The 15,856-nt window shown below is 36.6% G+C and overlaps 1 protein-coding gene across 3 annotated transcripts in view; it reads left to right on the top strand.

Moving 5' to 3' along the window:
* Positions 1-15,856, top strand: part of LOC150089241 (solute carrier family 12 member 2-like) — a 544,391-nt gene that overhangs the window by 268,309 nt on the left and 260,226 nt on the right. For all 3 annotated transcript variants that reach the window (XM_090388535.1, XM_090388531.1, XM_090388539.1), the window contains exon 9: positions 7,656-7,862. In XM_090388535.1, coding sequence (XP_090244661.1) covers positions 7,656-7,862 — 207 coding nt within the window. The remainder of the gene's footprint in view (positions 1-7,655; positions 7,863-15,856) is intronic.

Raw genomic sequence — 15,856 nt, 5'->3', positions numbered from 1 at the left:
TTAATAACGGTAGCGGTAGTTACGAACACGTGGAAACCCTTACCGATACTTTTACAAGGCCGAGTAAAGAATAAATACACCAAATTAATCAAAAAATCACAAAATAATGTTATACTACTAAATTTAAATCAAAAGTTTTAGAAAAACAATAATTTCAAATCAATAAATAAGAAAAATCCACTTAGCGGCTTGGAACACGACCGTCACTAGTCAAATGGTGTCATTCTGAGTAATCAGAATGACACATTATTCAAATGGTGTCATTCTGATTACTGATTTCTCTGTATCAAACAGCTTCTGCCTTTAATGTGTCTGTTTTAATATTGCCAATTCTATAAGCTTATTTAACTTATTCCTGATAGCCAGAATGTTAAGTTATCCTTTCACAAAACCTGTTATACAAATACCATAATGATCAAGGTAATAATGCATATCACACCTATTACCCGTGTTGTATTTCTGTGCAGGATGTCCACAAATTAGTGGATTGTTTGAAGGGACTGTAATTATTTATTTATAACAAATGCAGAAACTTGTTTACTACAAAACAGTCTCCTAACATTCATGTTCTTTCATTGGGTTCTTTTTGGTAATATGACACACATCTAAATCACATGCATTTTTATCCCACACTGATCCATATCCTTAGAATATTTGACCAGGTTTCCTAAGGAAAATGCATTCTGTCCTAGTAAACTTTGTGAATACCATCTGAAAACTGCTATCCTGCTAGATTTAAAAATGAAACTGCATTACTGTCATATTTCTTCATATGTGAAACAACAAAAAGTGGATTCACTACCACTGAAATGGGCTATAATTCATCCAGTGGTATGTTTCACTTGACTTACAGTAAGGTATTTTAATTAGAAATTAGGTTTTGATTTTGGAAATGTACTTTGGCAAGAAAAATTTTTTTTTGATTCCTATATAGAGGTCAAGCTCTGATCCTCCAGTTAGGGACTGTCCCAAACAATAAACCTTATGTCAGAACTTTAGGTAGCCAGTTTGAAAGTATTTCCTACATTCTTTTAAGATAGTTTCCCATTGGTGCTAGTTTAATTATTCCTTTTTTGCAGACAATTCACCGACATCATGTTAAATACATGTTTTTTGGAACGTTCTTTTTTAAAATGTAAACCACAAACATGAGAGGTATTAGAACCTATAGTACTTAGTACCGTACTTGGGTTGGAGTTTGAGAAGACAAAAGAAGATATTTGTTGACACGGGACTTGAATTTCTGTAGACGTTAATTTTCAGGAAATACGTATGAAGGAAGGTTGTTCCAGAAAACGGCAGTTGAATGAATAAACGAAGAAGATGAGAAGTTGGTTCTGTGAGTTTGGAATTAGCATTAGTAGAGGCATATGATGCAAGAAAGCAAGCTTATGCAGCATCAGCCAAAAAAAAAAAAAAAAAAACCCCCTTCCACTTCACCCCTCCATTAGTTCAAAATACCTCTCCAGCTAAGCCTTAAATTTATTTAGGCTATCAACTTCCACAACAAGGGATGGAAGTCTGTTCCACCAACCAACTACCCGCTGGCTAACGGCAAATTTCCGCACATCTATCCTACATCTGTCTTTCCTCAATTTGAATTTATGCCCTCTCATTTGATTATTCTGAGCAAGAGGCAGTATCCCATCAGCATTGAGCATGCTCAAACCATTCAAGGCTTTGTACACCTCTATCAGATCACCATGCCGGTGCCTAGTCTCCAGACACTGTAATTTGCAAAACTTAAGCCTTTCTTCGTAAGAGCAACCCTTCGTTCCGTTCACTAACCTTGTTGCCCTTCTCACTTCATATCTGCCTGCACAACTACCCCCAGGTCCTTTTCATTCTCTATCACTGTCAGTGTAGTACCACAGAGTTGATATGTTGCTCTGGGGTTACTGTTTCCCATATTAGTACTTTACCTTTGTCAAAGTTAAACTTCATTTGCCACCTCTCAGCCCATCTGCTCAACCTTTCCAGATCCTGTTGCAGCAGCATATGTCAGTAGTGTCCTTAACAACCCTGCCAACCTTTCTGTCGTCTGCAAACTTGGACATTAAGCTTGATATACCATCATCAATATCATTTATAAATACAGAAAACAATAATGGACCCAACACTGAACCCTGAGGGACTCCGCTAATAACATTAGTCCACGACGAGCAGTGTCCATTGATTACCACTCTCTGTCTTCTCCCCCTCAGCCACCTCTTTATCCACAGCAGCAATTTGCCTCCAATGTCACACTGCTCCAATTTGTGCAGCAGTCTTCCATGTGCAACAGTATCAAAAGCCTTTCTAAGATCTAAGTATATAATATCAAAGTTATTCCCTGCATCCAGTTTTTGTGACTGCATCATAGTATCCAATCAAATTGGTCAGGCAAGACTTTCCCTTAACAAAACCGTGCTGTGTCCAAGCCATAACTGAAGTCTTGTCTAGATGATCCTGCAGTGCTTCTTTAACCAGTGCCTCCATTAATTTTCCTGGAAGAGAAGTTAAACTCACAGGTCTATAATTACTTGTGTCAGCCTTTGTGAATTGGGGTCACATTTGCACATCTCCAGTCTATGGGTACCTCCCCTGAGTCCAAGAAAGCTCTCATAATTATGGCTAAGGGTTTGCTTACTTCCTCTGCTGCCTCCTTTAATAGAATTGGATAGATCCCATCCACTCCAGGTGCCTTTCTTGTGTTTATCTTCAATAATTTCTCCTCCACTTTACTCTCAGTTATTACAAGATTATCTAGCTTACTGCCAGAGTTGAATACACTTGTGGCATTTCCCTCGCTGAATAACTCATGTGTAAATGTCGATGCAAAATATTCATTTAGTTTTTTAGCTACCTGAGCAGGATCATCAACAGTCCTTCGATCCATCGATATCATGTGGACCAATCTGATTCATCCCCTTCCTTCTAGACTTTACATAAGTAAAGAACTCTTTGCATCCTTTGCCAAAGATTTCTCGTAATCTGCCTTTGCCTGCCTAACCTCCTTTGTAACTTGGTTACAGATCAGCTTATATCTGTCATAGGCTTCTGTGTCACATGTTAATTTATATGTATCCCATGCATTTTTCTTCTCTGCCATATGTCTCATTAGTTCATCTGACATCCATTTAGGCCTAAACCTTGACCAATATTTCTTAGTTGGTATGTAAAACCTAGTAGCTTCCAAGATAAGTTCTTTGAATGCTTCCCATCTTGAATTTGCTGTTGGTAACATCATCAGTTGGTTCCGCTGTATAGAATTTAAATACTGCCTCAGACCATCGTAGTCGCCTTTACGAAAGCAAAAACCCTTCCCTTTACTCCTGATGGTAGTTACCTCTTTGAGTAAATCCCACTTCAGCATACTGTGATCACTGCCATCTAGTGGTTCCTTTATCTGCAGATTCTTAATGCATGAAGAATCACTACTGATAATCAGATCAAGAGTATTGATTATCACTACTGATAATCAGATCAAGAACATGCTGATGTAGAAAACAATCATCCAATAAATCCACAAAAGCCTTTCTAGTGTGTGAGTGACAAACCCACAAATTCCAGTCAATATCTGGGAAATTAAAATCCCCCATTTTAAGACTCTGATTTACTGGCCCACTCTATTTCCCTGTACAGTTTCTTATTATACTCATCAGAGTCATTAGGCGTATAGCACACTCTTATCTCAATTTTGATCTCCCAATGCTTATATGACACCAAACTGACTCGACACTGCACTGGCTTCACTTCCTTGGATTTTATGTGTTTCTTAACTAATAGCATAACCCCTCCTCCCTTCCATCCTGTCTATCCTTTCTGTACACATTGTACTCTCCAAATTCCAGTTCTTTATTCCTTATATCTGTGTGACACCACGTCTCTGATATCCCAACAATATCTGCCTTTGATGTTTTGAGCAATTAATCAAATTTATTTACCAAACTCCTAGCATTGGTGTACATGCAAGTATACATGCACCTGGTCATATTCTTAGCTACCCTAACACAACCCATGGTTTACTTGTACCGCAATGACTCCGAGCAGTCTCTGAAATATCCTGCATCTTGTTTTCCAGGCTGCTGCTCATTCCAATAGAAGCAGTGCAAGAATCACTTTCACCTCTGCCAGTGGCTACTGTTAATCTATTAGTCCTTGTATCCCCCAAGGCCAGCAGTTTTTCGACCCACCTAACACTGCCTCGATAGCATCAGCAAATATTCCTGCACCTTTTCTATTTAAGTGTATCCCATTACTGTAGAAGCAGTCTCTCCTGTGAACAAGTACAGACTAGGCTGAAAAAAATTTTACCCCTTGAGCCGTACACAATCTCTCCAGTGCCGAATTGATCGACAAGACTCTCATCATATACTCCCTCCTATCGTGTCTGGCCAGAATTGCAGACACTTTCAATTTCAACCCTAATTCACAGCTTTTTTTCAACAGTGACCTGTACTTGTTAATTAATTCTGCCACTCTCTTACTCTTAATGTCGTTGGTGCCAATGTGTACAACTATATCACCTTTTTTGCCCTAAAAGATGATATCTGCTCTACAACGTCATCAAACTTTGTCCCTGGCAGACATACCCTGGTCCTGTTCCACCTATCCTTTTTACAAAGCATGTTTCCCATTTCCCTGACAATAGTTACCAACAACTACTAGTTCCTGTGGGACCAGCACATTCTGCCTTGGGGGTTGCCGCTGTATTGCGTGAGGACCAAGTGCAAGCTCTGGCGTTGATGTGGGCAGCTGAGAGCTTGATGGGCCCCTCAATTTAGATCCTTCGAGCTCTCATGTAGGCCCATAACAACGCTGAGTTGTCGTCTGATTTCATTACACTCCTTGCATCAGGCACACACACACACACACACACACACACACACACACACACACACACACACACACACACACACACACACACACACACACAAAGACATCCCACATGGCAATATCATGTCCCGTACCCGATTGCTCCACAAACATCATGCAAGCAGTGCATTTTAAAAGGCTGTGATTCAGAGGGCAACTGCCCCTCTTAGTTTTCTCCTGAGTCACAGCACTCCCATTAGCTTGAGCCTTTTGCTTTGCTGCTCTGGTCTGAGTCATGATTTCTTATTTAATTTCAATAAAATTTCAGTTTTAGTACAAAATTATAATCCTAAACTTGTATCCCAACACAGTTATAATGCTATATGTATTTTTCAGTGTCGAGTATTATCTAAGAGTTCTGTTTATATAACTTCTGTATCAAGTTATGTATTAATTAATTATGTTTCGTTTGTAATCTAAGTCGTTATATGTATATAATGTTATATGTATATAATTAAAAGTAAAATTTAATTGACAACGAAGTTTAACAAAATTAATAGATTTTACTGATTAACTGACAATATTATATTAAATACTGTACTATACTAAGCTTACACTATCTAGTTTGGGATATAACGTTGTGTCATATAACAATGGCGGCAAGTTACGAACGGTAAATCTACGGACACAGAATAAATACACCAGATTAATCAGAAAATCACATAATGCTATACTACTAAATTTAAATCAAAAGTTTTAGAAAAACAATTTCAAATCAAAAAAATAAGAAAATCCACTTAGCGGCTTTGAACACTTCTGACTCCCACTAGCCTCATCAGCAGACTGGCAGTTGGCTGACCGCTTTCATAGTGATTTACCACGTCCAGTTTTTGATCCAGTGTTATGGACTTTCTGACATGTTTTTCTACCCTGCTTGTAGCATTTTCATTTGCAGCACACTTAGACCATTATTAATTTGTTAAACTTGCAATATCAAACTAAAGTCATAAAAAAAAAAAAAAAAAATGCTTTGTCTATTCAGCATGACTAACAACATAAGATTCTGAAAGTGGGGAGCACAGTACCATGCAATGGATGGGTAATCTGCTTAACTTGCTCTCACTCGACATGATTGAGTTTGGTGTGCAAATAAAATAAACATGTCTAAATATTGGGTCATGTAAGTTCAAATTCACATAAAGAACTTGCGTATACAGAGAAATCACTGTACTGGTTATGAAGGTTATGTCAGTATGTTAATGTCAGCATATATGGAAAATCTTAAGCAAAAAAAAAACTTAATCTAAGTAGGCCTGATGTAGCAGAGCGATCTGGAGTGAGAGTGCAATAGCACACGTTCTTTCAGCAGACTGGCATTCAAGCCAGTGACTGCTAAATATGATTGATTGTATTCATGATTTATTGTAAACTCCTCTGACCTAGTGGTCATTCTGAAGTACAAACATTTATTTTACTTTATATTGAGAACCAACTGTTTTTTAATTTAATGAAATGACTGAGTCAAAATGACTAAAATTGGGCATATGTGCCCTTTATTAAGTAACAGCCTCTTTTAAGCACGGCATTTATTGGTGGCATGTAATGTGTGTATTTTATTTATTTATTTTTTAAGGTGCATTAGCATATGTGCATAATATGCCTATTATCTTCACTACGTCCGTTTATATCTCTCTCTCTCTCTCTCTCTCTCTCTCTGCATATAACAACCTGTGTATGGATTTTTGTTTAATTTTATATTTGATCTGTTTAAAAAGTTTTGTCAAACCATTCTGAATTTCATTAAAATTGGACCAATAGAAATCTGTTAATTATTTCTTTTTCCTTCTATCCACATGTAATAATTCAACTCCCAGTGAATGGGTTTTCATGAAATTTTATATTTTACCCTCTTAGAATGAGTTGTTGAGCCTTTCCAAATTTTGTTAAAATTGTACCAATAGAAATCCAGAAAATATTCTCCCCCCCCCCTTTTTTTTTCTCATATATATCGCACTGGATGTTTGTTGCCAGGTGCTAATTGGAGGAATGAAATGAGCAATTTAGCAAATGTGCAGGAACTAAATTTTCTCAGTTTGCATATAAAAATCATTGCCTTTTGCTTTTTAAATTTCTTTTTTTTATAATATAATCATGAATTTTTATACTAATGTAACACACTACCTACATTAACTAACTTGTTTATTCTTTTTTTAATGTTTCATTTGTTAGCCTATGCATATTTTAGTGCACTTGCATCATTTTTACACAGCCAATTATAGATTAGCAAATTTGCAATAGCAGCATCGTTTAAGTTACGTCTCATATTGTGAATACCTTCACGACGAGTTGCCATGACATTGCACTACTTCGAATAAGTAATGTTTCACCCGAAGGAGAAGACTGTTGTTACTTATTCTCAGTGGATACCACCACCCAGACGGCACCTTTTCAGGGCTATTTCGCCCTTCTTCGGTGGGTGGGTGGGTGGGTGGGTAGGTACCCATTTGATGTAATGATGACAAAACAGTTGTGAAGACAAAACAGAAGTTGTCTTATATCTCCATAATATGAGAGATGCCTGATGGTGTATGATATAAGTTAGGACTCTAATGCATTAAGGGCTTATGCCTCAAGCTGCGAAAGAGTTAGATTAACTAGATTAATCTAACTTAACTAGATTAAGTTAGATTAACTACTAATTAATTAGATTAATTAGTAGTCTAACTCTTTTGCAGCTTTGAGGCATAAGCTCTTAATGCATTAGAGTCCTAACTTGTTTCATTTGTTTTATTGTGTTTTTATTTTATTTTCTGTGCATGTTTTTTATGTGTGTTAGTTGATTTTATGCTTTATTGCAGGATCCTCAGCGAGCCATACCCAAGGGAACATTTTTAGCTATCTTCATTAGTACTGCTTGTTATATACTATTTGCAGTTATAGCTGGAAGTACAGTTATCAGAGATGCTAATGGTTTAGAAGAGCTTTTAGTTAATGGAACAAATTTAATAAGAAACTGCAGTTTAACAAACAATATCTGTAAATATGGCCTTATGAATCATTATCAGGTAAGATTTATAAAACTTAATTCCAAAGCTTTTTTGTTTTTTTTTAATTCACCTTTCCCATAATACTACTTAGTTTGTGTTGGCAATTAGTTTTATAGCATAAATTAAATGTGAAAATTGATATCTTTGAATTGATAGCCTTAATGTTATGGAATTTATTATAGGAGACTGGATTTCTTAATGCTTCCTTTAGTTCAGTGGTCCTCAGATATCAGACCTATCAGCAATCCCCTCTGGGAAAATGTTTGGTTGCTGCATCCCCCCCCATGTTTTTTGTAATGTTAAAAAAAAAGGATTTCTGTGAAAATGGGAAATTATGATAATAAGTTACAATTTTTTTTACCACTGCAATTATCTTATTAATACTTTTAATGCAAATACACATTTTGATATAAACATTGAAGTGTTTATCATTACTGAGACATATCTACTTGTTGTTTATTATATTGGATTAACATATATTTTAAATAATGTAAATATATAGGTTAAAAAATTTTATTTATTTTTTAAACACAATTTGTCAATTCTGGGACACAAATTTCTTAGAATACAATGTAATTTGGTATCAACATCTAACAATTTGTTTCTTGCTTTAATTGACACTAAACTATAAAATCCAAGTTCACATAGATTCACCTCTAGGAAATTCACTTAATAAAATTGGATATGTTTACCAACCAAGGCAAAATGCACAACTGACTGCATTGGTATGAAAATAAAAAATGTCTTAGAATTTTTATTATAGAAATTTAACATCTTGGATCTTAACAATTACTTGTTCTACACAGCCATACAAAATGCGGCTGACATTAGCATTAGCATTAGTAGAGGCATTTGATGCAAGAAAGCAAGCTTATGCAGCATCAGCCAAAAAAAACCACTTCCACTTCATCCCTCTGTACGTTCAAAATACCTGTCCAGCTGAGCCTTAAACTTATTTAGGCTATCAACCTCCACTACAAGGGATGGAAGTCTGTTCCACCAACCAACCACCTGCTGGCTAAAGGCAAATTTCCGCACGTCTATCCTACATCTGTCTTTCCTCAATTTGAATTTATGCCCTCCCAGGTGATTATTCTGAGCTAGAGGAAGAATCCCATCAGCATTGAGCATGCTCAAACCATTCAAGGCTGTATACACCTCTATCAGATCACCTCGCTGGTGCCTAGTCTCCAGACACTGTAATTTGCAAAACTTAAGCCTTTCTTCGTAAGAGCACCCCTTTGTTCCATTCACTAATCTTGTTGCCCTTCTCTGTACTCGTTCCAGCAGCTCTACATCCTTCTTGAAATGAGGCCTCCAGACCTGAATAAAGTACTCTAGGTGTGGCCTGACCATTGCCTTATACAAGGGAATAATCACCTCCTTATTCCTGCTGGAAAAATTCCTGTATATCATTGACAGTACTCCATGAGCTACTCTTGCAGCCCGTCTGCACTGCTCAGAGAACTTCATATCTGCCTGCACAACCACCCCCAAGTCCCTTTCATTCTCTACCACTGTCAGTGTAGTACCACAGAGTTGATACGTTGCTCTGGGGTTGCTGTTTCCCATGTGTAGTACTTTACATTTGTCAATGTTAAACTTCATTTGCCACCTCTCAGCCCATCTGCTCAACCTTTCCAGATCCTGTTGCAGCAGCATAGTGTCAGTAGTGTCCTTGACAATCCTGCCAACCTTTGTATCGTCTGCAAACTTGGACATTAAGCTTGATATACCATCATCAATATCATTTATAAATACAGAAAACAATAATGGACCCAACACTGAGCCCTGAGGGACTCCACTAATAACATTAGTCCACGATGAGCAGTGTCCATTGATTACCACTCTCTGTCTTCTCCCCCTCAACCACCCCTTTATCCCTAGCAGCAGTTGGCTCCAATGTCACACTGCTCCAATTTGTGTAGTAGTCTTCCATGTGCAACAGTATCAAAAGCCTTTCTAAGATCCAAGTATATAATTTCAAAGCTATTCCCTGCATCCAGTTCTTTTGTGACTGCATCATAATATCCAATCAAATTGGTCAGGCAAGACTTCCCCTTAACAAAACCATGCTGTGTCCGAGCTATAACTGAAGTCTTGTCTAAATGATCCTGCAGTGCTTCTTTAACCAGTGCCTCCATTAATTTTCCTGGAACAGAAGTTAAGCTCACAGGTCTATAATTACTTGTGTCAGCCTTTGATCCTCCTTTGTGAATTGGGGTCACATTTGCACATTTCCAGTCTATGGGTACCTCCCCTGAGTCCAAGGAAGCTCTCATAATTATGGCTAAGGGTTTGCTTACTTCCTTTGCTGCCTCCTTTAATATAACTGGATAGATCCCATCCACCCCGGGTGCCTTTCTTGTGTTTATCTTCAACAGTTTCTCCTCCCCTTTACTCCCAGTTATTTCAAGATTCTGTAGCTTACTGCTAGAGTTGAATACACCTCTGGCATTCCCCTCGCTGAATAACTCCTCATGTGTGAATGTCGATGCAAAATATTCATTTAGTTTGTTAGCTACCTGAGCAGGGTCATCAACAGTTGACCCATCAATATCAAGTGGACCAATCTGATTCATCCCCTTCCTTCTAGAGTTTACATAAGTAAAGAACTCTTTGCTGTTTTTCTTTGCATCCCTTGCCAAGGATTTCTCGTAATCTGCCTTCGCCTGCCTAACCTCCTTTGTAACTTGGTTGCATATCAACTTGTATCTATCATAGGCTTCTGTGTCATGTGTTAATTTGTAAGTATCCCATGCATTTTTCTTCTCTGCCATATGCCTCATTAGTTCATCTGACATCCATTTTGTCCTAAACCTTGAACAATATTTCTTAGTTGGTATGTAAAGCCTAGTAGCTTCCAAGATTAATTCTTTGAATGCTTCCCATTTTGAATTTGCTGTTGGTAACATCATCAGTTGGTCCCACTGTATAGAATTTAAATACTGTCTCAGTCCATCGTAGTCGCCTTTACGGAAGCAATAACCCTTCCCTTTACCCCTAATGGTAGTTACCTCTTTGAGTAAATCCCACTTCAGCACACTGTGATCACTGCCACCTAGTGGTTCATTTATCTGCAGATTCTTAATGCATGAAGAATCACTGCTGATAATCAAATCAAGAGTATTACTCCCTCTAGTTGCCTCCCGAACATGCTGATGTAGAAAACAATCATCCAATAAATCCACAAAAGCCCTGCTAGTGTGTGAGTAACCAGCCCCCAAATTCCAGTCAATATCTGGGAAATTAAAATCTCCCATTATAAGACTCTCTGATTTACTGGCCCACTCTATTCCCCTGTACAGTTTCTTATTATACTCATCAGAGTCATTAGGCCTATAGCACACTCCTACTCTCAATTTTGATCTCCCAATGCTTATGTCACACTAAACTGACTCAACACTGCACTGTCCAGCGATGTCGACTGGCTTCACTTCCTTGGTTTTTATGTGTTTCTTAACTAATAGCATAACCCCTCCCCCCTTCCTATCCTGTCTATCCTTTCTGTAGACGTTGTACTCCCCAAATTCCAGTTCTGCCTCACTTATATCTGTGTGACACCTCAAATTCATCAAATTTATTTACTAAACTCCTAGCATTGGTGTACACGCAAGTATACTTGCACCTGTTTCTATTCTTAGCTACCCTAACACAACCCATGTGTTTACTTGTACTGCAATGGCTCCCAGAGTCTCTGAAATACCATGCATCTTGTTTTTCAGGCTTCTGCTCATTCTAATAGAAGCAGTGCAAGAATCTCTTTCACCTCTGCCAGTGGCTACTGTCAATCTATTGGTCTTTGTCTCCCCCCAAGCTAGCAGTTTTTCGACCCACCTAACACTGCCTCGATAGCATCAGCAAATATTCTTGCACCCTTTCTATTTAAGTGTATCCCATCCCTGTAGAAGCAATCTTTCAGCCTGGACTAACAAGTACAGTCCAGGCTGAAAAAAATTCTACCCCTTGAGCCTTGCACAATCTTTCCAGGGCCGAATTGATCGACAAGGCTCTCATCATATACTCCCTCCTATCGTGTCTGAATAGTTGCACATAGTTGCACACAGATAAATTTGAAGTTAAAAAACTGTTCCAGATATCTTTTCATATGTTTGTGAAAGTGTTTCACATTGCATAATCATTGGATTGACTATTCTATTATAGTGTAGTCAAAGATTAAGAGAATGATTGTTGAACTAGTGAAGACTGCTTACAACTCTCACAAATTTGTCTTGCAACTCTCCCCTTTGGGAGAGTTGCAAGAATACACTTTAGTTCACGTATTTTGTAAATTGCTGAACCTGCTTATAAAATATTTAATTTTATTCAAATATATGTAGTGCTGTTTAATGTAACCATACTCTTCCTATACTGGAATATATAGTAGCTGTTTAGTCTCCATATAGTACCAATATTGAAATTCACGAGGGGATAACACAAATATTTGACCCTTTCTGAGAATTGAAGTTCTGTCTTTAACCAAAGATTTAAGGTAATTTAATTATAAAGATTTTTCTTATTGTCATTATATAATGGACATGTTTTATTAAAAGCAAATGCAGTAGAACATATTTATTACATTTTTAATTTCAACAGTCAGATGTCAATGAGATTATAGTCTGCCTCTTGAAGTCATATGTATAACTTAATATATTATTATCACCAGCAATGAATGGGAATAGTGCCAGCATAAAAAAGTAGATCAGATAACACTGTTTCAGACTCGCCTGCATTGGTTCTTTTACACTTGAGTCGTATCTCTGCTGCTTAGCAGAGAATTTAAAAATTTCCATTAATTTGTAATGGGTTTCAAGTATGTTTAGGAGGGAAACTACACTGATGTTTTTAAATGCAGCTTCCTTATCGGCATACAGAGTGGTCATCTTCAGTTTATGAAATGCCTTTAGCACGTTGAAGTTTAAAATAGTGTAGTTAAAGCAGAGGTAATAGTTTTTATTGGAAATAATCTATAATTGCATCATTTTAATGATCCAAATTCCATTGATTCCTCATGTTCCCTCTTCTAAACATGAAGCAACACTGCAACTTGCAAACATTATGATGGACGAAGTGACACATACATAAATTCTCTGGTGCTTTCATATCATAACTTCATTCAGAGTAGGTGGAAATTAGTTTGAATAGATAAAATGTCACAGCAAATAGATTATACTGTAGCAAAAGTCTCTTTGAACTGATGTAACAATTACAACTGGCCTTAATTCCATGGAGAACAAGGGAGTGTATGTAAGAAACTTATAAAACACTGTTTTTATTCTTTTTTTTAACTTAACAGCTCATCTTTCACAATGATGTTTTTCAGAGTGCACTTATGCTGTAGCTACAATAAACTAGTTTTGTTTACACAAAAGTAAATTCTAACAAGTTAGCGCTTCCCTTTGGGTAGCAGGGAACTGGGTGACCAGAGGCAATAATAGGGGCAATATTGGACAACTATGCCAAGATTTGTATTAAACATACAGTATTTATTTCTCACAGGGTGAAAATGAACTTGTTAATACATATTAACCAAATTTTGTAATAAATGAATCTATTTACATAGAAAAGCCTATCCTTTCACAGGGAAATGTTATGTGCTACATATAAATGAGTACTTAATATAAACAGAGTGTGTATTAACAAGGTTTTACTGTATTCCTTTATTTGAAAAAGGTACCACCATTTTTTATTTTTTTTATACTATTTATCATGAAATTGATGAAGACAATAATTGAAGGTAAATGCACTGATGAAATGAACAGTAATAAAACAAAAGTTATTCTATCTTCTGTTAGAGTATAGCACTTTTATCACTTATTTTGAGAGGTATGAATTAGTTTCCTATTGGAGAATGGAAGAATTCTTAACTCATTAGCATATGTCATATTCAAATCCAACAACAGTACTGGCACATTTTATTCTCCAATCAGGGTTTTTTTTATTATAAAAGCAAGAAATAGTTTAAAATGGTAAGATTTTAAATTTTATTCTTAATTCTGAAAAAAAAATAGTTATATTCAGTATATAAAATTATATCATTAGAAACCAGTAATGAGCATTTTGATGAATATGGTGTTACAGATACTTAAATATTTCAGTTTTTACTGATTTTTGTGTATGAAATACAACAGGCAATTATATAATGTCTCAGTAGGTTAGAATAATAGTTGGAATTGATAGCGGTACCCCAGTCCAGGAAATCAATGATGATCACTCCATGTGCATCCCAGAAGACGGATGCCCTGACATTCCCAGCAGACTTCTGCACTCAACTTTTTAGGAGGGGGGAGAAGATGGAGGCTTCCACTGTTTCTATTGTTTTTTATTTCAGGGTTGAAGTGTGCACCCATATTTCATCCATAGTGATATACCACCCCCACAACTGAGCATTTATTAGCTTCAAAATGCTGCACATGCTCATGACAACTCTCTCTGCTTCTGATCTGCATTCAATGTTTTAGGGGACCCATCTCAAAGAAACCTTCATCCCTAAAACATTCATCACAATATCATGGGCTCACTCTTGGTAGATATTAAATGTTGTCTCAAAATGCTTCAACGTTATTCTGCGGTATTGCATAATCAGGTCATGAATGACATCCACGTTTGCAGTTTTTGATCCGTAACAGGCTCCCACTGTGGGAGGCCTATTACCATGAATGTGACAGTATCTTCAATACTGTCCCATCCACACTTAAATTCTGCAACCCAGTGTTTGACTATGATATGAAGGACAAGGTTTCATCTCAGTGTTTGCTACATGTTTTCATGAATTTCTTTTGGCAACATTCCCTTGAAGTGACTGCACAGTGCTTGATTCTCTCAACAGTCACCATCTTCATTTGCCTTCCACGCTTCAATGCTCTCTGTAAAGGAGAAGAATATAGTTGTAAACTTAATTTTCTGTAAACACACAAGTCACAACCCAAATTGGCAATATTGTCTTTCCCAAAAACCTTTGTGATCTGTATTGGACTAAAAACTTCATCTCCACCCCCCATTCCTTTGTATATGAACATTTGAATTTGGAACTTATTTCCAGAATTGTCTTTCGCATGGAATAAATTACTGAAAGAAGAATATTTCACTGCATGGATAACAAAATACATATAATGAGAGAAATAAATCTCTCTATATGTCACTCACTGGCTGCAATAGTGGTATAACTTAAAAATCGTAATTCTGAGATAATCAATGAGAAAAATTTGGCTTTTAAAATTAATTTCTTTAGAATTGAAGAAATTGTCATTATTCAAATATATTGTGATTCATCTCATCGTACCCAGTAGTACCCAAAATTAGGCTAGCTTGATCAACATTCCCTTATGGGTAACCAGAATTTCCAAAATTTAACCCCCTTTTGAGTTGTGCCCCTATTGCACGAAAAAACACCCAAAATTTGCGACTTGAGTCTCCTAAAGATCAAAGGTAATTAGGATGAAGAACAAAAAAACACTAAACAAGAAATTTATCATAAACTCAGGACATGTATGAGCTGCATTTTAATCTTTGAGAACATAATTGTGGTAAAGCATAAATAACAAGGTTAGCACAAAGTTATTCATGTGCAAAAGCAAAAATTGGGAAGAAGTCGGTCATTCTTAGAAAAATTTAATCCTTCCGTAAATCAACTTTTAGACATAAAAACTGGCATGACATTTGGCAATTGTATTATTGTTCGACAAAAATTGGTCACTGTGCATTCTTTTTCAAAATTAAAATGGAACTCTTGTAGGCTTTTTTCAATTCGAAATCTACAAATGACTCTAAAGGTTTCCTGTTTTACTAGCTTTAATATTAATTGATTTATAATCGCCTTGTTGGTATGATCTTGTATAAAAGAAAGAGGAAATGCTGCTTTTCTCCTTTTAAGATAGCAATGTTATTGAAGTTGAACTTCACTTCATCAGTATTTTCATTAAATTTCATCAAAGTGCATCAGGCCAAATCTTTTAGGTTGTAAAAATTGTCATGACTCATCTCTGTCACCTTGAAAGGGATTCCTCTCTTTC

The sequence above is a fragment of the Mastigoproctus giganteus genome, chromosome 2 (assembly GCF_048544385.1).
Source record: "Mastigoproctus giganteus isolate SK-2022 chromosome 2, ASM4854438v1, whole genome shotgun sequence".
NCBI classification, from domain to species: Eukaryota; Metazoa; Arthropoda; class Arachnida; order Uropygi; family Thelyphonidae; genus Mastigoproctus; species Mastigoproctus giganteus.
The sequence above is the reverse complement of the archived record's forward strand: the minus strand, read 5'-3'. Positions and strand labels throughout refer to the sequence as shown.